General features: G+C 35.5%; 1 protein-coding gene across 1 annotated transcript; it reads left to right on the forward strand.

Moving 5' to 3' along the window:
- The first annotated feature begins 213 nt into the window (after positions 1 to 213).
- Positions 214 to 27,941, forward strand: LOC120627615 (integrin alpha-PS3-like). Its single transcript, XM_039895628.1, has 21 exons — positions 214 to 365; positions 2,476 to 2,609; positions 4,041 to 4,144; positions 4,950 to 5,064; positions 5,463 to 5,615; positions 6,667 to 6,780; positions 8,270 to 8,358; positions 10,450 to 10,674; positions 12,225 to 12,339; positions 12,862 to 13,035; positions 14,473 to 14,667; positions 16,234 to 16,358; positions 17,695 to 17,761; positions 19,241 to 19,385; positions 20,696 to 21,052; positions 21,997 to 22,081; positions 23,862 to 23,924; positions 24,716 to 24,842; positions 25,707 to 25,779; positions 26,309 to 26,426; positions 27,202 to 27,941. The coding sequence occupies exons 1-21, from the start codon at positions 214 to 216 to the stop codon at positions 27,394 to 27,396; spliced, it is 2,925 nt and encodes a 974-aa protein (XP_039751562.1). The 3' UTR covers positions 27,397 to 27,941.
- The last annotated feature ends 15 nt before the right edge of the window (positions 27,942 to 27,956 follow it).

Here is a 27,956-nt window from a genome sequence, read left to right on the forward strand (position 1 = left end):
TATTATAATGTTAATAAAATATATATCGGAAGACATTAAGCCACGCAGATTTGCTGAAAACTAGTATCTCAGTTTCCGTTGAGGCAGGCAAAAACGAGTGTACATACATACATAATTTACGTGTTTATTAAAAATATATATAAACTAAATTAAACTGTTTTTGAAGTTACTTTATATATTCAATTAATGTGAATGTAATTAATAAGTAAAAAAATGACGATTTGCAATATAGTTTTTAGTGTTTTGTTTATAAATGTTTTGTTTTGTGAGTGCTCGAATGTTTTTCACGAGAGTTCAAAGATAATGTTTCGACCCGACGACGGCTCTGAATACTTTGGGTATTCTGTGAGTTTAAGTGATGAAAGGTAAGTGCCTTTTAACCGAATACGGGAAAGTAATATTTTTTTATACCAGCTCAAGTTAGCTCTTGACTGCTATCTCACCTAATGCGGGCTGATCTGTTAGGGGTATGGCAGTTAAATTAAACTCATACCTTAATCGTTTTTTACCCGGCATCGTACCGGAACGCTGAATCGCATAGCGGAACACTTTTCTCGGTAGCTTTAGTTTTAAGTTTACGAATGTGGTTATCGCCATCATCTCACTACCGTGTAATTCTTATGTACGCATCAAAAGTGCCACCTATGGGCCTACTTGAATAAAGATATTTTTGACTTTGACTTTGACTTTGGTAACTAGCTAAGGCCGAAGCTATCCACCAGCCAAAAAAATGTAATAGAAAATATATATTGTTAATCTATATAAAATATCATCTGCATACCCTGTGCATACCCTCTGTGCACGCCACTGCATATATCCAGTCCAGTGGAATAAAGGCCTCTCCCAATGGGTGGGTTTGCCCTTAATAACTACGTTTGGCAGACGAGTTGGTGATCTTAGTGGATATTAGAGTAGCAAAGAGGACACTGCTGTCCGTTCTCCGTTTTTAAAATGTTTCAATACATTTTTGTAATACAATATCCATGAGTTTCTAACTTTATAGACCTCAAAATCACGACATGCATTATCTAGTCGGGTGTATATTTTAAAAAGTTTGGAAAATCCAAAAGTGCACGCCTCAAAATCTCATTTTTTTCACAATAAAATTGAATTTTTTTTAACTGAAACTTTCAATGCTCATTACAATTTTTTTTTTTTCATATTAATTATTATTCATTTTTTGTAAACAAGACACGGGAATGTCATAATGATTGCACATTGAAAGTTACAATTAATATTAGCTAGAATAATTACATGGAAATTTAACGACAGTGAATTGAACGCTCATATTAACTAAGAAATTATGTCGTGTGTTACTTTAGATAATTAAAAAAAAAATATTCCGATACGATCATTTTTTCGACCAATTTTGATGCCACATACACCCGTCCATACACGGACTTCCAGAAAAGATTATGTTTAATGTTATTATTTACTATGTTAAACAAAAAAAATGTTATTGAAATGTATTTTATGTGCCTGACAAATTATTTGACTTGATATTAGTGTACTCAAATTAACCTGTAAGTGCAATATAAATAACAAAAAATCAATTTCAGTTTCGAGACAACTGCTTTTTTTGAAATGTCGAGAGTAGAGCACAACGTCAACGCTTCGCTTATGAGGCGTGCAAAAGTAGATAATAGGAAATAATAAATGTATACTAATACTATGTTATATAATATTAAGTAATAGCCTTATTTCAATTTATTTTCATGACATACCACAGTAATTTTTAACATAATTTTATGACGAAACAATTGGTTGAGCAATTATTTAAAATTAAAATAGATTTATTAACCTGACGATCTTTAATAGTAACTAATTATTCTGACACCTGATATATATTTCTACTAACACTAATTAGAATCCTGAAATCGTGTATTTGTAATAGTTATAAGGGTCCAACTGTTTGTTATTGCTATGCCCTGACAGGGCTTCATGACTATGTAAAGGCATGGATGCAAAAAATAAATAAATAAATAAATACAATCACAACTGATGGTACGAGTATGTGATGATGCAGCCTAAGGTGGAGCGCTTGCCTAGGAGATACCTATTCACTCTTGATTTGAAGGTACTCATATTGTGGTACTGGGGAAAATGGAAGCTGGAAGGGCATTCCAGATCCTAGCGGTGCGATTCGTACGAGTCCGCGGTATATCAACCACGTAGGGATGCAGATCCTTACGGTGCCTCGCGGTTCCATGATAAAAAGGCGAGGGGGGATCCAGATCAAACAGTTCTCGAAATATATCTCATAGAATAGAGAAAGGCAACAACCAAGCGACGATGTTCCAAACTCTGACATTTTTTATTGGCTAGGTCACCGATTTTAGCACGGCGATTCACTGAATCCATGGCATCAGAAGAGTATTGGTGGTGAACTGTATTTTCTCCGTTGCTTGTAAACCTTTAGAATATTGTAGTAATTTTTATATTTTTTAATTTTAAATTTTTACTCTATTTACTAAGGTTGATCGTCGGTGCACCAAAAGCGAGAAGTCGGTTAAGGGAGATAACGTCTGGACAGGTGTTTAAATGCCCTGTGCTGGACCTGGACACCCACCAGAACATAACGTGCTTGCCAATAGGCGTTACTAAAGACAGTAAGTTACGTATTTTTACTGTAACTAAAATTTTACTCCGATTATATTATCAAAGATTACTTCCGGAAACGGCGACCCACGATTACGATTTTTTTTATTTCGTCTTTGGTTGCCTGGAAGAGATCGCTTCTTGTTAAATTTGTATTTATAATTTTACAATATTTTTATGTGGTGTACAATAAAAGTGTATTCATTCATTCATTCATTCATGTAAACGAACAAAATTATTTTACATTCATGTTTCCCGTATATTTTTTAATTACAAAAGACTATTATATTATTATAGATATTAGCAGTAAATTTCGTACATTTACTGAAATCAGCAGTGATAGCCTAGTACTAAAGTGGGCAAGGCTTCGGATTTCTTTCGTGAAAACCGAGTTCGAGCCCCGGCACGCACCACTGACTTTTCGGAGTTATGTGCGTTTTTAATTTAAGCAATTTAAATATCACTTGCTTTGAACGGTGAAGGAAAACATCATGAGGAAAGCTGCATGCCTGAGAGTTCTCAACGGCGTGTGAACTTGGCTAGCGTGGTAGACCAAACCATTCTCATTCTGAGAGGAAACGCGTACCCTGTAGTGGGCCGATAAATACGTTGATGATTCATGTGACAAGATTGATGTCATTATGACAAGATTGATGAAATTAACCGAAAAAAGTATATAGGAAACCTACTGCGTACTAACCGGTGTTTTACAATATTTAAAGTTCATAGACAGAATGATTTCAATTGCAGTGTTTTATCGATAAACATGTTGATGTAACAGACGTATATTTCCGGTAATTGACTGCATTTTTCATTTATTCCACCGCATGCTGAATTAATTCAGCAATTATTAATTCATAAATTTACTTTGTCGGTCCAATCCTGAGACCCTCTTTCAAGACCTCAGAACTCACCATCGCCACGGGAAGGTTGATAATTACTCAAGAGTACATGAAAATTATAAGGATAATAATAATATCGTTTATTTCTTTCATCAAAATTGCACATAAATTTGACGATATAGTTGACGAACTGGCTATCCTAGCTAGATTTTATCTGTGTTAAGGATAACCAGCCCTCGCCCCCGGAACAAACATAGACAGAGAAATTAAGACATTACTATTATGTAAAAAAGGAAATAATAAAAATAGTTAGTAAAGTGTGTGTGAGTGCGTGTGTGGATGTGTGTGTGTATAAAATTTAAATTAACATAAAGTTAGTAAGAAATCTTCTGTTATTATAAGGTTGGATCTTTAGCCCAGTGGACTGTTATGGGTTACTGTGTTTTCGGTTGTAGGGATCGATTTCTGAAATTAAAAATTTGCACTAATTGTTAAAGTGGAAGATTGCACGGATTGGCCATGTAGCATTCTAGCTTCGCAACGTTCTAAAACCCGGTCATGTTACGCTCGGTCTTCATTAATTGTTGCATCGCCTTTCAGTCGAGGACAGAATTTTCGCGAGATCCTTCTCCAGGGATGAAGTGTTCAGAAATGATATGTGGTTTGGAGCTACAGTCACCGCGATGCCCAATGGAGCTGTCTTCGTAAGTAGAAGCATTTTAATTTATATTATAATTTCATCTTAAGGTTTCAAATTTTCATTATCATTTCATTCTTAAAGAAACTCATTCAAGAAGCCATTACAGTTTACAGAACCATGAAAGATGGTCTGGATATTTTTAAATACACATTTCCCGTAAAAGTGACGTAAAGTAACAAAAATAATTAAGTCATAATCAAAAATATCTTTATTCAAGTAGGGGCCTACTTGAATAAACATATTTATGATGGCACTTTTGGTGCGCACAATAAATTCAAATTCAAAATTTCTTTATTCATGTATGTTTACATAATTGTAAGGGGATGGTGATAACTTCGTGCGCCAACTTAAACCTAAAGCTACGAGGGTTCCAAACGCGCCTTGGTCCTAAGAAGAGCCCACAACAAACTTAGCCGGATGTTTTTTTTGTTATCACCATCTCACATAGTCAATACAAATTACTATTTGTATCTTTTTGTAATTTGTATTGACTATGTGAGATGGTGATAACAAAAACAGGTTGGTCTTCTAGTAAGAAGAGCAACCTGTTTAGAAAGAATATATATATACTAGATTAAAAAAAATCTAATTTTAAAACTTTTTATTGACTTAAAAAAACTTTAAAAAAATCGCCGTTATTCAATCGGTTAAGGGACCCTCTGTAAAAGTGAGCAAACCCTTATACACTGCAAATAACCGAGACGGCATGTTGTGCATACCGAGACAAGAGAACAATATAAAGCTATCCCCAAGCTAGGTGCTACTGGCATATCTTAAAATAAAAACCTAATACCTTATATTTATTACAGATATGTGCGCCTCGCTGGGCTAAACCCTACAAAGATTCACACTTGTTGCAAAACGGAATGTGTTACATGCACTCATCGAGAATGGCGAAAGAGTATCTGCCGCTATTGGACCCCAGTAAGAATGTCTTTCTTTCGTTTTATACTTTTATCGTGGTCTACGCTTTCGATAATCTGAAACGATAGAATAGAAAAAAAAAACTTCGTTAACGTTCATAGAATATCATAGAGTTATGCAGAGTGACGACTGTTTCTATCCAGTGGCTGTACTACCATAGAAGCCGAAAAGCCAGGCTTTTATTAAAAATCGAAATTTCTAATCATAACTCGCGTGAGGACCATAATCGTAGTGTTTTTTAAAGATGAGTTGTTGTTTGTTATTTGGCACATAAACAACTGCCTTATATTGGCCATATGATGAGTCGAATTAGTCCTATATGTAACTGGGCTTGCTCTTATTCAAGACCCTAGGAACGCCACTGTTTCTATCAGGTATTTAGAAGATTTATATTTCAGGCCGGCAAGCGTTCCTCAGCGATGATCGTAGACCAGAGTACGGAGAGTTTGGGACCAACCTCAATTACTACGCGTACGGCCAAGCTGGATTTTCAGTGAAAGTGTCTGAAACGAACGTCATTCTTGGTGCTCCTGGGCTAATACAATGGACAGGTAATGATATAAGTGTCTTTAGTTACGTCTTTTATAAGTTCTGTTGATCTGTGGCCGCAGTATCTCCAGCGGTTCCTGATTGGGTGGGAAATTTCGTCGGCGATTTGGAAATTTCTTATTTCTGATTTTATATGTCGAAACTGACAAATGCTTACCTACTGCCAATTCAAACTTTAAAGGTTATAAATGTTGCAGGATCAGATTGAAATCGCAGGTTACAGCTTATAGTGGCATAAAAACAACCAGCCAAAAAATAATTAATAATAAGTATATATAGTACAATACAGACATCGCCATCTAGCCCCAAAGTAAGCGTAGCTTGTGTTATTGGTACTAATATAGCTGATTAATATTTTTTTATGAATATAATATGAGTATATATATAACACATAAATACTCATAAAAAACAGATCAACACCCAGACACTGAAAAACATTCATGTACATGACACTTTCTCCAGTTGTGGGAATCGAACCATCCGCCTTGGCCCAGAAAGCAGGTTCGCTGTCCTCTGCGCTAACCAACTGTCTAAAAAAAATGTGTTTGATTTAAAATGCGTCTTTATGCCAAAGCATTGTCTCAAGCTTTAGTATTAATTCCGCGTTTTGTAAGCATTTTGATGGTTATGAGAATAAGGAAGCCAAAAGATTCAGATAATAAAAACATAAATCTTGCGTGGCATCTCTGGATACTCGTAATTTGTACACACCTTATATATTTATAAAATATATACATTAGAACTTGTGGCGTATCTTGAGCTATGAAAATAGGGGTGATATTGTATTGTATTCTTAGTTTAGACATTACTTTATGCTGTAATCTTAAAAACAAATACCACGTCTTAGCCGGCTTCAAAGGTTAGGCTAATTTAGACGCAGTATGAAATTTATGATTTTCCTATTATGGTAAGTTCTGTATTCAAATTCAAATTCGAAAATGTTTATTCATTTCCTTTTACCTTATCACAGGCACTTATGAGGCGTTCATACATAACATTTTAACACTAATGTTAGTGATGGTGAGAACTGCATTCGTGAACTTATTGTTTTAGGAGGGGTCGTAGAATACCGGCCTGTCGACAAAGACTTCAAGAACGCGTTGTTAAGCAAACAGATATCAATAAATCCATACTACACTAAAGAAGTTGGACCGGATGACTACTTAGGTAAGTACTGATATTTTACTGAGCTCAAAACAAAGTCATCATCTATATCAGCTCGTAAATGTCCTGCTGCTGGAACCATTATGGTAAACTGATCGTCTTCATCATCATCGTCTTCGTCATCATCATCATCATTCCTTCAACCGACTGATGTTTACTGCTGGACATAGATCCTTTATATAGGATGTTTCAAAATTTAGGGTCCTTGGTTGCTTATTTCCATTTGCTGACCATTATGGTAAACTGATCGTCTTCATCATCATCGTCTTCATCATCATCATCATCATCATCATCATCATCATCTCTTCAACCGACTGATGTCTACTGCTGGACATAGGTCCTTTATATAGGATGTTTCAAAATTTAGGGTCCTTGGTTGCTTATTTTCATTTGCTGACCATTATGGTAAACTGATCGTCATCATCATCATCGTCTTCATCATCATCATCATCATCATCCCTTCAACCGATTGATGTCTACTGCTGGACATAGGTCCTTTATATAGGATGTTTCAAAATTTAGGATCCTTGGTTGCTTATTTCCATTTGTTGACCATTATGGTAAACTAATCGTCTTCATCATCATCGTCTTCAGCATTATTCCCATCCCCATCATCGTCATCATCATCATCATCATCATCCCTTCAACCGACTGATGTCTACTGCTGGACATAGGTCCTTTATATAGGATGTCTATAAATTTAGGGTCCTTTGTTGCTTATTTCCATTTGTTGACTCGTTTTATATCGTCTGCCCACCTCGTTGGGGGTTGACCAAAGCTGCGTTTTTATTCCACTATAGGTTAGCCCTTGACTGCAATCTCACCTGGTGGTAAGTGACGATGCACTAAGATGGTACCGGGCTAACCTGTTATGAAGTATTGTTGTTTCCCTTATCGGTTTCTACGCGACATCGCAGCGGAACACTAAATCGCTTAGCGGCACGCTTTGTCGGTAAGTTTGTACCTAGCCACGGCTAAAGGCTCCCACCAGACCAGATCAGAGAAAATTCAAAAATAATAAATTCCTAAATTGCCCCTGCATGGAAACGAACCCAGGACCTCCTACTTAAATTCATAGCGTTCACTGTTGGGCCTTGGAGGTCGTACCCTGTTAGGGAGTAGTAGGCTTATGTTATTCGCCACCCTTTTAACTCTATGCTAAATCAAGTCAATTGGTTGCTTAGTTAAGCGTATGGGAAAGCCAAACAAATACACTTTCGTATTTATAATATCGTTAAGAATTTATATTATGACAGAATGTTCCTTAGTTGCATAACTGAAGAGATAATAATAACCTAAAATTATGGAACGGGATTCATTTTACGTCTATGAGTAAGGCGTCTTACTGGCCATTGTAACATAACGTTACGGCCCTTAAACCGGTCCCAACTTGAAGCAGGTGAAATAGGCGTACAACTTGTTAGAAATTAAGATTGTTTTAAAACATATAAAACTGTTATATTATATGTTCATTCATTTAATTTTTCTAAAGGTTATAGTGTTGAATCTGGTATCTTTGAAAGAAATGGAACCACTCTTATAGTTGCTGGAGCACCAAGATCACATTTTGGATACGGTCAAGTGAGTATCAAAAAGTAGTTATAATATATTATGAAAATTAAGCTTAATTTGCTATACTCCACGAGAAGCAGGCGAATCTGTATGGTGTAATTTATAAGTTCTTCAATCAATATACTCCACACCAAACAGATCTTCAGCAATGTAACCTCTACGCACGTTTCGCTCCCAAACCGGAGCACCGTCGCCATTGGTTGCCTGGAAGAAATCGCTATGAAGCGATAAGGACGTCAAATTGTATACTTTTCTTTTTTATGTACATTTTGTGTTGTGCTACAAAAGTATATTCATTCATTCATGCATTCATCCTCAGGAGATGTTGACTTTACAATGAATAATTGTTATATCTTAACAATTACTTGATTAAACTTTATTCTCATAATATATCATGGAATTCCGCAAAGTAACGCCTGCTTCTATCCAATAGTTATAACTATTTTCGGACGACTATTAATTTTTGGGATTAATTGCTTTAACGGTGAAACTTGAGCATTTTTGTAATTTTTTTTTTTTTTTTTTATTTATAATTTTCTTAAAAGCGTGCGTGTTTACCAATCTGCACTTGGCTAGCGTAGTGGACTTAGGCCTTAAGCCTTATCTATCTCTAACCATCTCTCATAATGTGCGAGTGAAACCACTTATAAGAAAGAAACGAATCTTTCATTGATTGAGAATGAGATCTAGATTGGAACGCGCGTGCCTAGAAAATGCATATAGAGCTATGATATTAAAATGCATAATTCCCCCCCCCCTTTATATGTCTAAATTTAGGCATGGATTTTAGAAACTCTTTACAGTTAAGAGTTACAGTAAATGTTGACGGCCGAGTGGCGCAGTGGGCAGCGACCCTGCTTTCTGAGCCCAAGGCCGTGGGTTCGATTCCCACTACTGGAAAATGTTTATGTGATGAGCATGAATGCTTTTCAATGTCTGGGTGTTTATCTGTATATTATAAGTATTTATATGTATGAATGAATGAATGAATGAATGAATGAATGAATACACTTTTTTGTACACCACAGAGAAAATTTACAGAGATACAAATACAACAGCACAATAAGTCTTAGAACGTACAATTTGGCGGCGGGTGTATTATATTCATAAAAAAATATTCATCAGCTATCTCAGTACCCTAAACACAAGCTACGCTTACTAGATGACTATGACGGGACTAGATGGCGATGTGTGTATTGTCGTAGTATATTTATTCATTATTTATTAGTTTCTGTCCAATAGTTATAATTATTTTCGGCGAACTATAATTTTTTGGTATTATTTACTTTAACGGTGAAACTGCATGCCTGAGCGTTGTCTATAATTTTCTTAAAAGCGTTCGTGTCTACCAATCTGCAATTGGGTAGCGTAGTGGAAGAAAGAAACGTAACGAATTGTATTAAACGTAAGCTTATAGAAAAGTCCTATTATAGTATAAAGGACTACGTAATCGATAAAAAAGCTTGGGTGTAAATTATTGCTCAAACCAGGTTGCTCTTCTAATAATTTAAAATAACATTGTGAGATGGTGATAACAAAAAAAAAAACACCCGGCTAAGTTTGTTGTGGGCTTCTTCTTAGACCAGGACGCGTTTGGAACCCTCGTAGCTTTAGTTTTAAGTTTACGAATGTGGTTATCGCCATCATCTCACTACCGTGTGGTTCTTATGTACGCATCAAAAGTGCCAGCTGTGGGCCTACTTGAATAAAGATATTTTTGACTTTGACTTTGACTTTGACTTTGACTTTAACTTTATTTGGTTTGGAACTTGGACTGCATCGGAAACAAATAACCACACTGTTTTTAATCAATAAGAAAATAGTATTTTTTTATTAAATCCACTGGATTTCATTTTCAAACATGTTTTATGGAAAGCAATGCTATGATATTAAAATGCATAATTTAATGCAAATTTAGCTGACTTTTATAGAATCTTCTAATCCCCTTTTCTATATCTATATTTAGGTATAGATTTTAGTTAAACTCTTTACAGTTAAGAGTTACAGTAAATGTTAACAGTTAACGGATGCCTTTGTTAGGGTGTACCTACCTTTAGAAGGAATCGGATAGTTTTTAGATTGTCTTTTTTTCTGTTTCAGGTACTTATTTTCGAGCCATCTTTCAGAGAAAACAGCCCTCTTAATATTAAATATAAAGTGGTCGGTGGCCAGCTTGGCTCCTATTTTGGTGCAACTTTATGCTGCACAGACATCAACGGCGATGGAATAGTAGACCTCTTGGTAGGAGCACCAAATTATGTGAAGAAAGATGGAATACTACATTACGACCAAGGAGCTGTGTTTGTTTACTTGACAAATGTACAGGTAAATCCTACTAATATTATAAGACATATCCCGATTCCTTAAGTAGTTCCCGAGGGAAAATTGTTTACAAGATAAGCCGTGGGCAGACAGCTTTGGAATTTGGTATGCGTGTCACCTATGCTATGAACAGGAGATGTACTTTTTATACCGTTCTCTCAAATAGTTCCGTTGGTAAAATTAAAAATTGTTAACGAGCAAAGCTTTAGACCCAATTCTGAAGTCCACGCAGACGAAGTTGCGGGCAGAAGCTAGTCTAAAATAAAATTAAAAAAACATTTGATGATTTTCTGATAGTGTATGGTAGCAGTAGACTTAAATAGATTCGTAGGATAAGAATTAATTGCGAGAGATAAGTAATTATATTTTCAAAAGATCGAAAAAAATATGAGCATCACTGTGAGATTTTACTTTTTGATGTAAGGATTTTGATTTATCTTAAAAACGAAAAAATAAATCGGAATGAATAAGATTCTATGATAAATGGCTCTTTAGAATAACCCTTTAGATGTAAAAGTTATCAACCGACTTAAAAAAAGGAGTAGGTTCTCAATTTCACTGTATGTTTTTTTATATCTGTTACGCGATTACTCCGCAAATTAAACACCGATTTTGTTGATAATTTTTATGCTTGGTATGTAATACCTCAAAGGTGGTCTATTCGAGGAATTCTGGAAAAATCGAGGGAACTCTTCAAATGTTATAGAAACACTTGTAGCGATTTGAGTATTTTTAAAGTAACTTGAGAATATTCTGTAGAAAAGTGCCAAGGATGGCCACCGAAACTAGCTGCGCTTACGATTATGGTATATACTAGGAAAGCAATTTATGCTTGTGATAATAAAAGAATCCTCAATCATTAATTCGGCTACGGGAAAAGCATAGAATTAAAAACATACAGAAACCGTGTACACTCCTAATAATGAAGCATCGAAAACCACTCAACTTTAGAATCGTTTCTCGAAATACTAACTACCAGTGGCGTGCATAGAGGGTATGCACAGGGTATACAGATGATATACAATCTCCAGTGCGAGTTATAAATACTTTAGGGTAGGCTTCCTATAACTCTTACAATGCCTATCCTTAAGTTTTTTATAAGCATACCCTCTATGCACGCCACTGCTAACTACTAATGTTTAGTCACTTCATATCATTTAGCAGTTGCCAGTAATTAATTTACTGGTTCAGCATAAAATGGGAAAATGGGGAAAAATGTGTGACCTAGCAACATTCCGCGGGTGTAAAGTGAGACGTGCGCGGGGCGTTTTCGCAGTTTTTGGACACAATGCACTGCATACAATAATGGCTGAATGAGGATTCAGGATGTTCTTAATTCAATGGGGAAAAGCAATATTTTGTAGAACGTTATGAGCAGTTGATATTTGGTTCTAAATCTAAGTAATAATAGTCAAATGTCAATATATTGTATGTATAATTGCAAACCTCCCCACTAAAAAGCATTTTTTTTTGTAATCGTTAATTTTTTTTTATTTATTCAGACATTGGTATCCTTTTAGGAACAAGTAATGTGTATTTCTTTTTGTTTTTAGGACGACCGTTTTTCTTTGGATGCAACCAATTACGTAACAGGGTCAGAGGAGAGTGGAGCTCGATTCGGAAACTCTATCGCCGATTTGGGAGACATTGATGGGGATGGATTTAACGGTATGACATATCTTAGACGGGTACTTTCAATAGTATCGTGTCTTATATATCAGTAAATATGATTATTTATCACTAACACTCTAACTAGGATCGGAGAATCTAGTAAAAACTGGGCTGAGTTTTTACAAGAATGCTGTTTCTTTCGTTATGAACGAATTAAAGCTGGCAGCTCTTGATCTCTAGTTATTTTTTAAGTTTGGAATGTCGAATCCATAAATATTATAGGTTTCGTTGTGTTCATCGCGGCTAATCGTTGTAACTAAAATAAATATAAATAAAACAATCCACACATCGCCATCTAGCCCCAAAGTAAGCGTAGCTTGTGTTGTGAGTACTGACTGATGAATATTTTTATGAAAATTTACATAAATAGGTACTTGTAATATACAGATAAACATCCAGACACTGAAAAACATTCAAAGTTGAGGGTATTAACAAACACTATGTCGATTGGCGCTGCTCACTGCGCCAATCGACATAGTATCTAACATGTATGGTATTTTACTAGACTTATTTTTTTAGATGTCGCTATCGGAGCACCTTGGGAAGACGAGGGCAAAGGAGCTGTTTACATATACAGAGGTAGTAAAAATGGTCTCGACAGGCGGTATGAGCAGAGAATCACAGTTGCGGAATCAAAAACATTTGGCTATTCAATAGCTAAAGGTTTAGATATGGATAACAACAATTGTAGTGGTGAGAATTTGTCATAATGCGATTTCATTTTTTTTTCCACTACAAGTTAGCCCTTGACTGGTGGTGCAGTCGAAGATGTTAGCGGGCTAAACTGTTAGAAGTATGGTAGTCATTCCCTAATCGGTTTCTATGTGACATCGCACCGGAACACTATATCATCGCTTAGCTTGCTTGCTTAGCTACAAACAAAGGTCCCACAAGACCAAAATACCTAACCAAAAATAATAAAATCAATTCCAGGGAGTACGAATGATATAATTCCGTATAAATAGACATATTAGATAGTCTGATGTTAAAATCTTACAACATTAAGGTTCCTCCGGATTTGCGTAATTCCATAGTTTATTATTAAAGTTAAGCCTAATTTGCTATACTCCGCGAAAACCTGGAGAATCTGTACGGTGTAATTTATAGCTTCTTCATTCTTTATACTTCACACCAAACAGATCTTCGGCAATGTACTCACAACGTCAAGGGGCCTCATAACCACGTAAAGGCATGGATGCAAGTAAATAAATAACGTGCAGATTCTGCTTTTCGTGGAGATTCGCAAGTTAAGCTTAATTTTCATAGTATATGCGTACGGCCCAACCGTTACACCGATCTTAATAAAATTAAGCATACATCTGGATCTGGTTGTACATTCGCATTTATTACTTATTTATTTAATTTTTATCAATATACTACGACAATAAGCACTTCGGCAAATAGCCCAAAAGTAATCGTAGCTTATGTCGTGGGTACTAAGATGAGTGATGAATATATTTATAAATAATATATACAATTTTATATTTTATGTATACAATTTTACAATAAATTACCGGTTGATATCTTGGGGATGTCACTAAAGAAGTTCAAAGTTTGTATTAAGCGAAAGCTTATAGAAAAGTCCTATTATAGTATAAAGGATTACGTAAACGATAAAAAAGCTTGGGTGTAAACAATTGCTCTAACCAGGTTGCTTCTTAAATATTTTCTAATGACAATGTGAGATGGTGATAACAAAAAGAACACCCGGCTAAGTTTGTTGTGGGCTTCTTCTTAGACCAGGGCGCGATTGGAACCCTCGTAGCTTTAGTTTTAAGTTTACGATTGTAGTTATCGCCATCACTACTCACTGCTATGTACACATTTTGTATATAATAACGCATCAAAAGTGCCATCTATCTATTTGAATAAAGATATATTTGACTTTGACTTTGACTTTATACATTCATAAAAATACACAGATACACTGGGTGAGTCTGTGAAAAACACAAAAATTTTGCAGGTGTACAAATCGAACTGCTTATCTTTGTAAAATCTTGCATAGAAATAGTTGGCATCCTGTTCTAATATTGGGTATATGTTATCCCGGGAGAATAAAACTTTTATAAACCCCATAACCCCGCATAATAAATGCGGGAAACAGCTGGTAATATAATATTCCTATTCCAGATTTAGCTGTGGGTGCCTACGACGTCGGCGAAGCTTATATCTTTAGATGCATACCTACAGTACACGTGACGATTTCCATCAAAGTACCGGATGCTGTGAACTTACCAGTAAATGCTACTAATTTTACTGCTTTATTTTGTGTTAAATCTACTCCAAGAACAGCTTTAAATGGAGAAGCTATATCAAGGAAATTAGGTAAGTGTTTGGTAGATACACTGAAACTGCTAATTCTTTAAGACGAGTTCTTATCTGACTACATTTTGGAGGTCGTGTGGTGATGGCAGCTCAAAACGTACCTAGTTGCCACAACCCCTTTTCTTTCCGCGAGTGTCGTACGAGACGACTAAGAGAATATAATAGCGTAGGCAGCAGCGTTAACCCTGGGTTTAATATTCTACTTTTTTTTACAATCTATAACTCTATGTTTCGCGTTTCACAAGCTCTGGTGAAGTGACAGGGGCGATATCATACCTTAGCGCGAGATAGCAATATTAGAAAGAACAGATTATATTCAGATACTTCGTGCGCCATGTTCCTTATTCAAATCATAAAAGCGCCTAGGGACTCCAGTACAACATTACTTACCCGCTAAGCCTATATGATGTATCGACGTACTCGACCATTCAATACTAGTCTACACTACATTCAATAAGGCAAGCAATCCGGACTGCACTTTTTAGTTTCCTTTTGTTATTTTTTCTTATTGTAATATTAGTTTTTTTTTTAACTTTTCGTATTTTTATTATGGTTAACATTTTGTAATAAACGCTGTGCACACCTTTAAGTGGCTAGTTAAACTGATTACAAACAAAACATTTTTAATTTTTCTTTACCTAATTGTGAACAAGCTGTTGGTGATCCATTAATAAATAAATAAATAAATAAGGACCGAGCGAGTGCTGTGAAAAATAAATAAAAGCAAATAAAATAAAAAGAGATTTTCCTTATTTTCTTAACAATTTAAAGTAATCTGTTTAAAAAACAGTAACGAAGTGATTAAATGACAATCGTACCACAGAGTATAGTTTGCTGTTGGGCTTATTGTAGGGCATCAGAAATGCTCGCGAGGGCTCATACTGATGATTTTTTTTGCCAACGAGAACAACGAACAGCATCCTTGATGAAAGGAACGTGGGTAAGCAGTAACGGCATTCTGAAAGTAATAATAAATAGAGACTCTCTGATTTACAAGCATAATATTAAACTCCACGGAGGCAGAAATTGTAATTTGTAACTTTTCGTATATTTAATATTAATATTTCATGTAAGTATTTTTAATTTAGTTCCGTTTTTTATTATTCTGTTGTATAATAGTGTAGATGGGTAATTGCTAGCAAATAAAAAAGAATATTATTAATATTAAAACACAGGTAAAAAAATTCTTTAGTGCCTATCATTTAAAAGAAGTTTCACGTATATTTGCTTACGCGAACCACGTCAAAAGGAAGTCTCAAGGTAAACTCAGTTACCCGACGGTGTGTACCCGATTGATTTCCTAATACTGCTTATATCGGTAACAAAAAGTGTCTATGTTGATGCACCGTTGCCAAGTAAAACTATCTAGAATGCAAGTTAAACATAATTTGACCTATTTTTGTATTCAGCTCTCTTAACAGCACGTTCAGAGTCCGTTGCAGCTATCTCGACAACACGTTTAGTGAACGTCGCTTGATCTTGAGCTTAATTCTGCGAGACAAAAGCTCTTTTTCATAAAGATTACTATATTTTAAAACGAGCAAGCCTTTTGTGTTTCTTTTACAGATTTCACAGCGAGAATAGCAATCGATACAAAACAAAACCGTGCAAGATTCAAAGGAGATACAGAATACGAATTATCCATAACAGTTGGAAATGAGAAGTGTGATGAACAAGTAGTCATCGTAAAGGTATGACAGATTCTTACTAAGCATTTTAATGGCTCCGTATACAGTATACACGCTTCGCTGGGGCACAATGTGAATGAATGGTTGAGAAAAATAGATAAAAACAATCCTTGATCCGTATTATATATCATGCTAAAATTTCAGCTCGATTGGTGCAGAAATTTTTTAGTTTTTGAAGCGTACACAAACCAACATAACATTTTTATATAAATAGATATACATAAATACGTACAATATACATATAAACATCCAGACTCTAAAAACATTCATGCTCATCACACAAACTTTTTCCAGTAGTGAGAATCGAACCCACGGCCTTGGACTCCGTCGGCCGTCATCTATAAGTAAGTGCTGCAATAAATCGAAATTTGCCTAAACGATATTGTAAACACCGCACTGTCAGATAAAATTTACCATTAATATTTTTTTCTTATCTATGCTATCTAAAGATTTCGGATAAATTTTAATCAATTTAATCTAAAATCTTCAGATCGCAGATTGAATTTAGTATTACTATTTTCTACAAAGAAGAGTAGTAAAAGGTTTAGAAGTTAGGAAGAAAAGAACAATGGGGAACTCCCGAACAAATTTTTATTGAGAATTTTTTGAGGTGATGCCGCTAATGTATATTTATTGGTTATCCATGTTTCACGCAGCAAGGATTAAATTTATTAAGTTTCTGTAAAAGTAGTGTATATATATTGCGAAGCGGCGAGATAGAAACTAATAACCACATATATTTATTAGTATTTAAAAAAGTTTCCGTATGTTTACATGGCATGTACATGGCATAGGAGAAGTCACTCCCATTTATTATTACACATATATTATTTGGATATTATTTAGACATGTTCGCTAGTGCTCGGAGTTGATACAGTTTTGGGAGAAGATACATTTTTATCCTTCCCCGGGGATATAATTATTCCCTGCCCATGAGATTGCAGTAAGGGGCTAACTTGTAGTGCTCTCTTTTACAGTTTATGCTCTCTTTTACAGTTTATTTGGGTTTTTTTTTTTTCTCTTTTATTTAAATTTCTTTCTTAAATTTACTCGGGCGTCGCGGTTGTTTGCTCAGTCGGATACTGGTGCAGACTGAAAATCAGCGCTGAGCATTGTTGCTAATGCACAGCATAAGGCTGAGTTTGCGGCCATTTGCCATATTGTTAATATTAATGGATGATTCTTTTAGTTATTAATCTTGTATTAGCAATAGTGTATGGCAATAAAGGATTTTTATTATTATTATTATTATTATTGTAGTGTAATAAAAAAATATATAAAAAGAATCACCAAAATCGATGAAGAAGCAATATACATTCATAATCCGCTTTGTTTCCAGCCCACGGCCGACTTATCAAAGCCTATTTCGATAAAATTCAATTTGGAAGATAATGGTTCGCTAGAAGGTACGAAAAATGTTTTCTCACTATTTTAGTGACCTGAAAATATCAATTTAGACTGAATGGTTTAATAACCCATCAGATAGTTATTTTATGTTTTAAAAACTGTCTGTTTTCGAATCCTTACTAATAGTAGGTACATATTACAATATTATGAACCGGTGATAGCGCATTGGGTGGGAGCTCAACTTCATTTTCGGTGGGCTGAGTTCAATTCCCGGCTCGCACCTATAACTTTACTAATTAAAATGGCTTGCTTCAACGATGAAGGAAATACATCGTGAGGAAACCTGCATGCCTGAGAGTTCCATATAATGTTCTCAAAGTGAGTGGAGTCCACCAATCCGCACTGGGCCAGCGTGATGGACTACGGCCTTAACCCCTTCTCATTGTAGGAGGAGACCCGTGCTCTGTAGTGGGCAGGTAATGAAAAGCGAAAGTGTGTTTGTTTGTGTGTCCTTAAACTTGATTTTTGGCAAGTTACTTGGAAGTACTGAGAGTGACACGGCTTCCTTTTATCCTACAGAAAAACTGCTAACACTAGTACTTCATCAATTATTATTTCTGCCGCTAAGCAGCATTGTTGCAATGCTGTGTTCCGGTCATAAGGGCGTGGTTGCCATTGTAATTATAGGCACATGAGGCATTTACGCCTCAGGTTGATGGAGATAGACAGACAGGGACAACGGTGTGCATTATTAAAAAAAAAAACATTTATTCGGCCAAACAAAACACAACTTACAAACAAGGCACCACGTTTTAAGTTTATTAAAAAAAAACAGAATTTATATTTTTTTCATCTGTGTGACTGTTACGAGTCCCCTAGACATTACGATGCGCTGAATCGGTGTCTTCACTTTAGACGGCGCCTAACGTCGCTACACGTCACACAAGAGTTCATCATCCGGTACAGGATTTAGTGAATACGGGCGTTAGTGTTACTGTAAAGGGTAGTACAGAAAAGTGGAGAGGTAGTATAAGGTTCATAGTCATAAATTTTTTTACTTGTCCGGGAATCGAATCCAAATCACCAGTGGCATGCATAGAGGGTATGAAAAGGGTATGCAGATAATATAAAATTAAGAATATCTCCAGTACGAGTCATATAAAACTTAAGGATTTTGTAAGAGTTATAAAAAGCCTACCCTTAAGTATTAAAAACTCGTAGTGGAGATTTCCTTCATTTTATTTCATCTGCATACCCTGTGCATACCCTATATGCACGCCACTGCAAGTCACATGGTGGCACATGCCAACAGCTAGGTAACCACCACGTGTTGAGAGATTGCTTACAGCAATAAGGCCGCATTTGCATGTCTACATTGTTTACTGTATACTCCTTAATGTTTTTTTTCCTGTGTGTTTACGTGCAATGAAGTCTTTCTTCTTCTTCTTCTTTTCAAATACCAATCTGCTTCTTCATAGTAGGTATAGGATGAAAAATCGAGAACACGTTATAACAACTTATCTATTTATATGTTCTAGACAGTCAAAAGTTTCCACTTTACGGTGCAAGACTATCACCAGATTCCATTTTGGAATCTTCATTTGATATTCAACTAAGGAGAGATTGTGGCGAAGACCTCATATGTAAACCTTGGTTGTTGATGTTTTTGGAGCCTCTGACTAGGTAAGTTGTTTTACTATTATAATAACACGTAATAGTATAGGTATGAAGATGTTAAGATGTTGATACTTACTCAAATATAAAAAAAGTGTGTTTATCAATTAATCAAACATTTGGACGATGTCCCTTGTGCAGAGGTGAGGTATTTTAAGTGGGAAATACCGGGTTCAATTCCCGTATTTTTTCGGCTCTCGTTACCACCCGCAGAAAAAGATGCTTTGCGCCTTAGCGTTCTGGTACGATTACTGGTTCTGAAAATGGGTATGTATTCAAAGTAACTTTACCCCAAATAAACATATAACTCCATATGCCTGTTTTCTCAATGAAGAGATATATAGCGGAGGTTGCGATAACAATTATTATTAACAGATGTTATTAATAATATCTATTTATTTATTTGATTTATTACATAAAGTTTCCAAAAAAAATAAAAAATACTTATAGCTAGCATCAGAAAACCACCCAGGTTTGTAATATATGCTAACAGAGAATTAAGTCTAGGTACGTTAACTACAGAACATTATTGCCAGTTTACCATGTTGTTTACCAATGATCATAAGTTACTTAAAAAGAAGGACTTCAGTTTTTTCTTAATATTACGAGGATTAATATTGTCTCGTACATCAGTGGGTAATTCATTAATAAGGCGAGGAACTAGGTAAACGTTCGTGCGCTCGCCATACCTATTGAACGCGCCCGAAGTGCATAACCGGCCTCGACTGACGGTCCGCGTGCATACAGGATGTTGTACTTTGTTGCAGTATATGTTATTGAAAAAGTTTTCTTTTAAAATCGTACGTCGCTTAGCCGTCCAATATCTGATGGAATCAACATCAATATATGAGTCATCTGCAGGACGAAGAAAGATCTTGCCTAACAGGGTAGGTTAACCTACAATCACCACGTTTAGGCTTGACATAATCAGATGCGATGGTGATCGTGGTGGCAATATTAGCACAGAGCGTTCTTTGTTATATTTCCTTAAACATCTCGTAGGAGCCCCGCGGGTAGAAGAGGCGTTGTAACTACTGCATTATTTTGGCACTTATAGCACATATCATATAGCACACTCAGCCAATAAACATCTAATCAACACAAAAATAATTTGGTGTGAGCCACTTAATTACACACCCTCCCAACTAAAATTGTAATCAATTTGAGAGCAGCGTAATGTCGGCTAATTTGAATGCATCCTTTCTTTCTTTTTTAGAGATTCTCCTGCTTTTCGCGGCGTATAGCAAATTAAGCTTAATTTTCATAATATTTCAGAATAATTTGAATGCATCTTTAAGCTCTTACTATTTTTGTTTCAGCATATACGTCCCTGGAACAAATGACACACTCGGATTCAGAGTGTCCGTTTTCAACACAAAAGAACCGTCATACGGTGCTAAAGTTCATCTCGCACTACCGTCATCCCCAAAAAGAGTTCCCAGCGAATGCTCTTTAACAGAACTTGTACTCACTTGTAGTTTACCAGCACCTCTGTCGAGATCTGAATCTAAAGAGTGGGAGATTGAATTAGAGTACACATACAGCGATAGTGTGGAAAAGGAATTAAACGTCACCGCAATTTTAGATGATCCCTTTTATGATGGCACAGATATAGATAGGAAACGTAAAGATCTTGTGATTGTTATTAAACCAGAAGCTAAACTAGCTTTTAGTGGGTATGTAACATTTCTGTATACTTATACAAACATTTCTTTAAATTTTAAGTAGAAGTAGAAATAGTTTTATTTCCGTCCGGTTTTAAACTTCGGCGGTAGCCATTAGTTACCAACATACAAGGGGTGTGAATTATGTTTAAGTGACATTGCCTTGACAAGCAGCACTTAGATCTACATCTTGTAACAGCAGGGCTAGCACAGGCAGGGACAAAAATTATATCCCCCAGTTATATCCCCTCACAGGGGATATAATTAACGCTACCACCTGCTAAGGGACGGGAACAGGGAATAGGAGAAGTTTACCCCCGTTTATTATTACACAAATATTATTTGGATATTATTTCCACTTGTGCGCCAGTGATGAAATAGCTGTGGGAGAAGATAAATTTTTATCCGTTCCCCGGTCTCCTGCCCATGCCAGCCGTGCTGCAGGTGAGATTACGATCAAGTAACTTTTAATTGCAATCTCCCCAATAACAATATATACTGAACTAAATGAATAACGGTAATAGATACATGTTATTCTTCATAGAGTTATTTTTTTGTATTATATAACGAGCGAAGCGGTGATAGCCCAGTGGGTAGGACTTCGTCTTTACTTTCAGGGAGCGAGATCGAATCCCAGCACCTCTAACTTTTCTAAGTTGAGTGCGTTTTTTTACCCTGTAGTTGGGTTAATGGGTTGATATGATGATGATTATTTAACGAGAATAGCAGAAGAATAGGTCGAAATACGAGAGGGACAGGTTATTTTGTGTTACATGTAGTCTGCAAAAGGTTTGAACCGATATAACTTTTATTTTGTTCAATTTACAAAACAAACAATCTAGGGAATAGCTCAACAAAATTTTCTCGCATAATAGCAATTCCCAAGAACTCAAATACTGAATAGATTGTGACATTTCAAACCGAAACGTGCCGTTGTTTTATTTACAACTTTGCAGGAAGGCATTGCCCAACGCCACCGTCCCAGTAACGAGGGACAAATTCAATGAAGCGGGCAACGTGACTCTTGTACATTATTTTGAGGTAATATTGCTTCCAGTTTTCCCCGTATTCCTATTGTTTCACGTAACGACTCGGTTTTTTGTATGGTTTCAATATTTTAACAAGCATTTCTTAATATTTTGCTAAAAAGCGTTACTGTTTCGTATATTTTTTCTACTATTGCATACTTAATTAATTTTTTTTTTATTTCTATTGTTTGTTTGTTGTGTAGCACTAAGCATAGTTATAATAACTTGCAATTACACTTCACGTGGACTACGTATTATTGAGCTATTCTTGTTACATTGATATTATCTTTAACCGCCATTTCTTAATATTTTGCTTAAAAGCTACAATTTACTTTATTATTTTTGTTTCTGTGTAGTACTAAGCAACAATGAATTACACGTCATGTAATGTATAATTAAGATTATCTCTTAAATATATTATATAAATAGTGTCGTGGACTACATATTATTGAGCTTTTTTGTTATATTGATATAATCTGTAATTCCTTGATGTCCCAAATAAATAACAATATAAATAGGAGATAGTTTTCGTGATATTCTTTGCCAAAATCAGGCTTTGAGGTGCTTGTGCCATGCTTGAGGTGGTACTTATTATTACGAGCAAACAGTTATGGCGGATGTATTTAACTTCCGCTTTTAATAGTTTGCAGAGTTGTTGAATTAAGTATTTTAAAATTTATTAAAGACGCAACTGTTTAATGCTTGTAAGGGAGGTGACTTACCAACTTTTTTTTCTTTTTTTCTTTAATGAAGTCCTATTGGCGCAGTGAGCAGCGACCCTGCTTTCTGAGTGTGGGATCGCTTTCCAAAACTGGAAAATATTTCTGTGATGAACACGAATGTTTTTCAGTGTTTATATCCATTTTATAAGTATTTATGTATATTATTCATAACATTCGGTCGGCGAATGACAACAAGCTTGAGATTCCCTTATCTCGCTCTCAGCGCTATAACGAGTCATTCACTGTTAAAGCTGTAACACTGTGGAACTCGCTCCCCTGGGAAATACGTCATTCCGAAACCATTCTCCTGTTTAAACATCGCTTAAAGAATTATTACTTATCTATGTAATTGAGTAGTATGTAAGTTTATAATAGCATAAATATATATCACATATATCTATCATAGTATATATAAATTTATGTTGGTATTTGTGTAGTTAATATGTAAATGTAGTATGTATGTTCATGTAAGTTTATATTACATTTCTTTTTTTTTTGTTTTTTTTGTAACTTACTTTATGCACCATCCATTTTCCACTCTTTTATCGGCTTCGTACGCTCAGGTTGCCTTTAAAAGATCACTTTTAGTGATAAGGCCGCCTTTGCACCCTAGCACTAAGTACTATTACTGTTTTCCTTGTATTTTCCTTTTTTTTGTTGTGTTGCAATAAAGTTTTTCTATTCTATTCTATTCTATTCTAATATTCATCAGTCATCTTAGTACCCATAACACAAGCTACGATTACTTTGGGGCTCGATTGCGATGTGTGTATTGTCGTAGTATATTTATTTATATATATAATATACGAGTACATTTATAAGTTTTTCCTGTTTTTTAGTAATCTTCTTACGAAACAGAAAAATAATAAATAACCTAATTTTGCCTTAGAGCCTTAGATTAAGGTTTTTAAATGAAGTAACGAAAAAAATATACGAAGTTCGTTTCTAATCTACTTTTAGAAAGTTTTAAATTGATTCTCGTGCTCGTTTTATTATAATATTTTTCTTATCTTGGGACATTTTAAAAAGCGCTGTAATATGATATAAATAATTCATATCTATGTTTAACAGGTAACCAATTTTGGACCGTCTGATTGGTTTCGATTGCCAGTTCAAGTTATTCTACCTGAAAAGGTAAGGTATAAAAACCTTATACGCATTTCTTATAAGGCGTCTTCTCGCTTTCTTTCTTACGCATGGCTGGCTGACACCCTTCAGAGTTCTGTGTTTCCTAATTCTTACAACCTGGGTATCTTTAAAACCAGTGTTACAGTAAATATATAAAATCGGTAAATAATTAAACTTTTGATAAGTATAAAATTATATTTGCCAGATATTTATGTTCATGACATTGACTTGGTGTGGGTATTTTAATATAAATACGACTGACTGCATTATCGATGCACCGCAGTCCTACATGGACTCGAACGATGCAAACATACCTCCCGGTGTCTTAGTCGTTTATCATAAGAGTGAATAAGCATCTTCTAGGCAAGCGCATCCCATCTTAGGCTACATCTACACTTTCCATCAGGTCAGATTGTGGTCAAGCGCTAGTCTATTATAGTTAATAAAAAAAATAACAATATTGAAGTAAGCAAACATTGCTATCAAATTATTTCAGGCTTCAAATAAAGAGTTGGCTATAACTTAGGTACTAGCAATTTGAATGGAATTATAATTGTTAGTTGACTATCTGTTACCCACTTCTTCGTCCGCGTTTATTAAGGTTATTTACAGGTTCCGTGAGAACCTTTTTTTTTCCTGAGATAAAAGTAGTCTATGTTACTCTCCGTCCTTTCAACTAACTCTATTCTCTATTCTTAACATTAAGTTGACTACGTCCTTTCAACTAACTCTGTTCTCTATTCTAAACATTAACACGCTTTGATATTGGACAATACAAGTTAACATTTTTTTTTTAGGTGAACCTATCAAGTTCAATCAAAGGATGTCTTGGGTTAGGTCATGAGCTGGAATGTACCTGGAACCTCCCAGCTCAAGTTTCTTTGCCTATAGTTCTCCCACTTCGCTTTGATTTGGGTCTGCACGGTAATTATTCACTGAAACTGTTTTTTCGACCCATTTCTGCAGGGCTAGCCCAGGCAGGTGACAAAAATTATATCCCCGATTATCCCCTGATAAGGGATATAATTGTATACGTTGTTTGGTTTTAATTTTCTTTTTTTTATGTACCTACTTTTTGTGGTGTTCAATATTAGTATATTCATTCATTCATTCATGATTACCGTGTCCACCTGCTAAGGGAGTGGAGAAGGAGAAGGAGAAGAGAGTAGGAGAAGTTTACCCCCGTTTATTATTACACATATATTATTTATTTTCCACGCGCCAAGTTTTCAAGTTTGCTTACACTTTAAGCACTTGAAACGTCAAGTCGGTCTGTTTATAGTGGGTAGTTTCGCTATAAACCTGTTCGGAAGGTAGATTCTACCGAGAAATCTGGCAAGAAATTCAGCAGTTGCTCCGTTCTTACATCGACAATTTTTCTCTTTTACATCATTTTTTTATCTTGAAGTATAATAAAATGATATTAATATTTAGGTTTTTTTTTAAATTGATTACTGTATATTTATTTATAATGTTACAATAAAACTAATTACTGTAACGGCCACGCCCTCGAGGTATGGTTCCAAGAATGCTGCCTCCGTTTTCGCGCTGAACAGCCGGGCTGATTCTTTGCGCAAAGATTAAGCCAGCCCTACTGTCACCAGATGAGGCAATAATATTAAGGTTGACAGTTAACATGGTAAAACACATGTTACAGGGTTTATAAAAGTGACTTTATTTGTTAGAAAGCACTAAGTTCTGCTACTTAATATCAGTTATGTTTAAGTTTTTACACATTTAACATATTGCTTAAATTGGTACTGTTGAAACAAAACTTTAACTTTTCAGGTAAACTTTTAGAAGATAAACACGAATTTAACGTCACAACAACCATTACGATAATCCTGGAGGGACAAAATAAGTATGTATTAAAACATTACTAGTTGTTACTGGCCGTGATGATGATGATGACGATAAAGTTAGAAGCAGCAGCGTAACGAAAAATATAAAATGACTGAAGTGCGAAAAAATTCAAAATTCATTTATTTCAAGTAGTCCTTAATTGAAGCACGTTTGAAACATCGAGTATGTCTGTTCATAGTGACTCTAATACCGGTTTGTGGGACAGGTTCCACCGAGAGAAAAACCGGCAAAAGTTTATGAAATGTTGGCAAAAAATGAAATGTCACTTTTTTTCATCTTCAGTTGTTTATAACTTTTGCAATTTTTTATGTGCTGATACACGCTTTTGGCACATTTTTCTAGGCGACATTCCGGATCCAATGAGCTATCGCATATCATTTTACAAGCAGTATCTCTATTTTGTACCGTTTTGAACTGGTCGACTAGACTAATTGTTTAAAGATGGAAGTCAGACAAACGGTCAATGTAGAATTGAAATTAGTTGATGCAATTTTATTTATTGAAATGTAACAGTAACTTTATTTCAGAACTACGTCAATAACAACGACTTTGGTATTGGAAGCGGTACCACCAATATGGCCATATATTGTAGGAGGTGTGGCAGGCTTCCTTTTACTATCAGTAATGATACTAGTTTTTTACAGAGTAAGTATAATTTTGCTTTAATAATAGAATTTAAGAAAGTTTGATTCAAAATGAAGGTATTACTTCATTTTGAATCAAACTTTTAAGAGTGTTACTCTTTATTTAACACTCTTAAAAGTTTGGGCTTCACTTCTACAATTTTTTAACTGTATCACCATATCAAACAGTACCGGCCCACTAAAGTCCGTAAGTCCACACACTTCACCTCCGCAACGGTGAGCGCTGAGAATTTACGTAGGAGATCCCGGGTTCGATGTCCGGCAGGGGCAATTTGGGAATTTATAATTTCAGAATTTTCTCTGGTGTCACGGCCAAAGCCACCGGTGATGTGTGCTTCTTCTTAGACCAGGACGCGTTTGGAACCACGTAGCTTTAGTTTTAAATATACGAATATGGTTAACGCCATCATCTCACTACCGTGTAATTCTCATGTAATTTACGCATCAAAAGTGCCACCTATACTTAGTAGGCCCTACTTGAAAAAAGATATTTTTGACTTTGACTTTTGACTTTACAATCTACTGCAATTGATTATGGGGGCAAATCCACCCCTTGAGAGGGACTTTTAGGCTGTGCTAGGCCAGTGGCGTGCACTGAGTTTTTGGCCAGGGTATGCATAAAGAAGGAAGGTGCCATAAAATGGAAAAATCCTTCGCATTTATGAGTCATACAAAAATTTCAGGGTATGCAGTGCTTTTTTGCATGTATGGAGTGCACGCCACTGTGCTAGGCTAGGCTAAAATCAATAGTGAATTGTATATTTTTCTTTTTTAAGTATGGATTCTTCTCAAGAAATCGCCCTGGGAATTTCAACAGGCTCGATGAACATGAAACTGCTGACGAAGCGAGCTTATCCGGTGCGAATCTAGAAGTAACGAGGAGTTCCGGCGCCGAAGAAGATGTCAATGGTGTTCAAGACCCTTCTTTTTTGAATGAGACTTCATCACAAGGGCTACTGGCAGATGAGTAGTGATGAGAATTAAAAAAATAAATGTGGTCTAGTCAGAAACATTTATTTAAGAAATTCAGAGTTATATCAATTCAAGAGATTCTATCAGTTAGATATATGTAGCTCATGCTAAAAAGACAACCGATTATTGGTACGGTGGCTTCTAGATCGAAGTATCGTATCGTATGTAGCAAATAGGTCCAGGAGTCCCATTGAAATGGCTACTCAACTTTAGGAAGAAACAGCGGTAAATCAGGGTAGGTAATATATAAAGCAGTGGCGTGAAAGCATTAAAATAAATGAGACAAAACGAGACCTCCGATCGTTTACGAAGACACGATCGTTTCATTTAGGCGCGGTGCTAAGTGCCATTCTATCGCGTTCAGCTGGATGGTACCACAAAGTCTACCTACCAGAGTAACGTAGTGCTTGCAGTAACACAGGCTTCTGCTTAAACGAGTTATAAAGTTATTTCCGTTTTAAGCAATTCAATATAATAATAATAATAAGTTTATTTCAATTAACAGTTACACAGTAAATTAAAAATATTACAAAATAAGGCGAACATAAGGTGTCATGAA

The sequence above is a fragment of the Pararge aegeria genome, chromosome 11, assembly GCF_905163445.1.
Source record: "Pararge aegeria chromosome 11, ilParAegt1.1, whole genome shotgun sequence".
In the NCBI taxonomy this organism is placed as follows: Eukaryota; Metazoa; Arthropoda; class Insecta; order Lepidoptera; family Nymphalidae; genus Pararge; species Pararge aegeria.

Coding starts and splice junctions, on each gene's coding strand:
- LOC120627615 (XM_039895628.1), top strand. CDS start 214: ATGACGATTTGCAATATAGTTTTTAGTGTTTTGTTTATAAATGTTTTG. Junction 16,359..17,694: donor AACAAGTAGTCATCGTAAAG/GTATGACAGATT, acceptor CTTTGTTTCCAG/CCCACGGCCGACTTATCAAA. Junction 24,843..25,706: donor CTTTGATTTGGGTCTGCACG/GTAATTATTCAC, acceptor TTAACTTTTCAG/GTAAACTTTTAGAAGATAAA.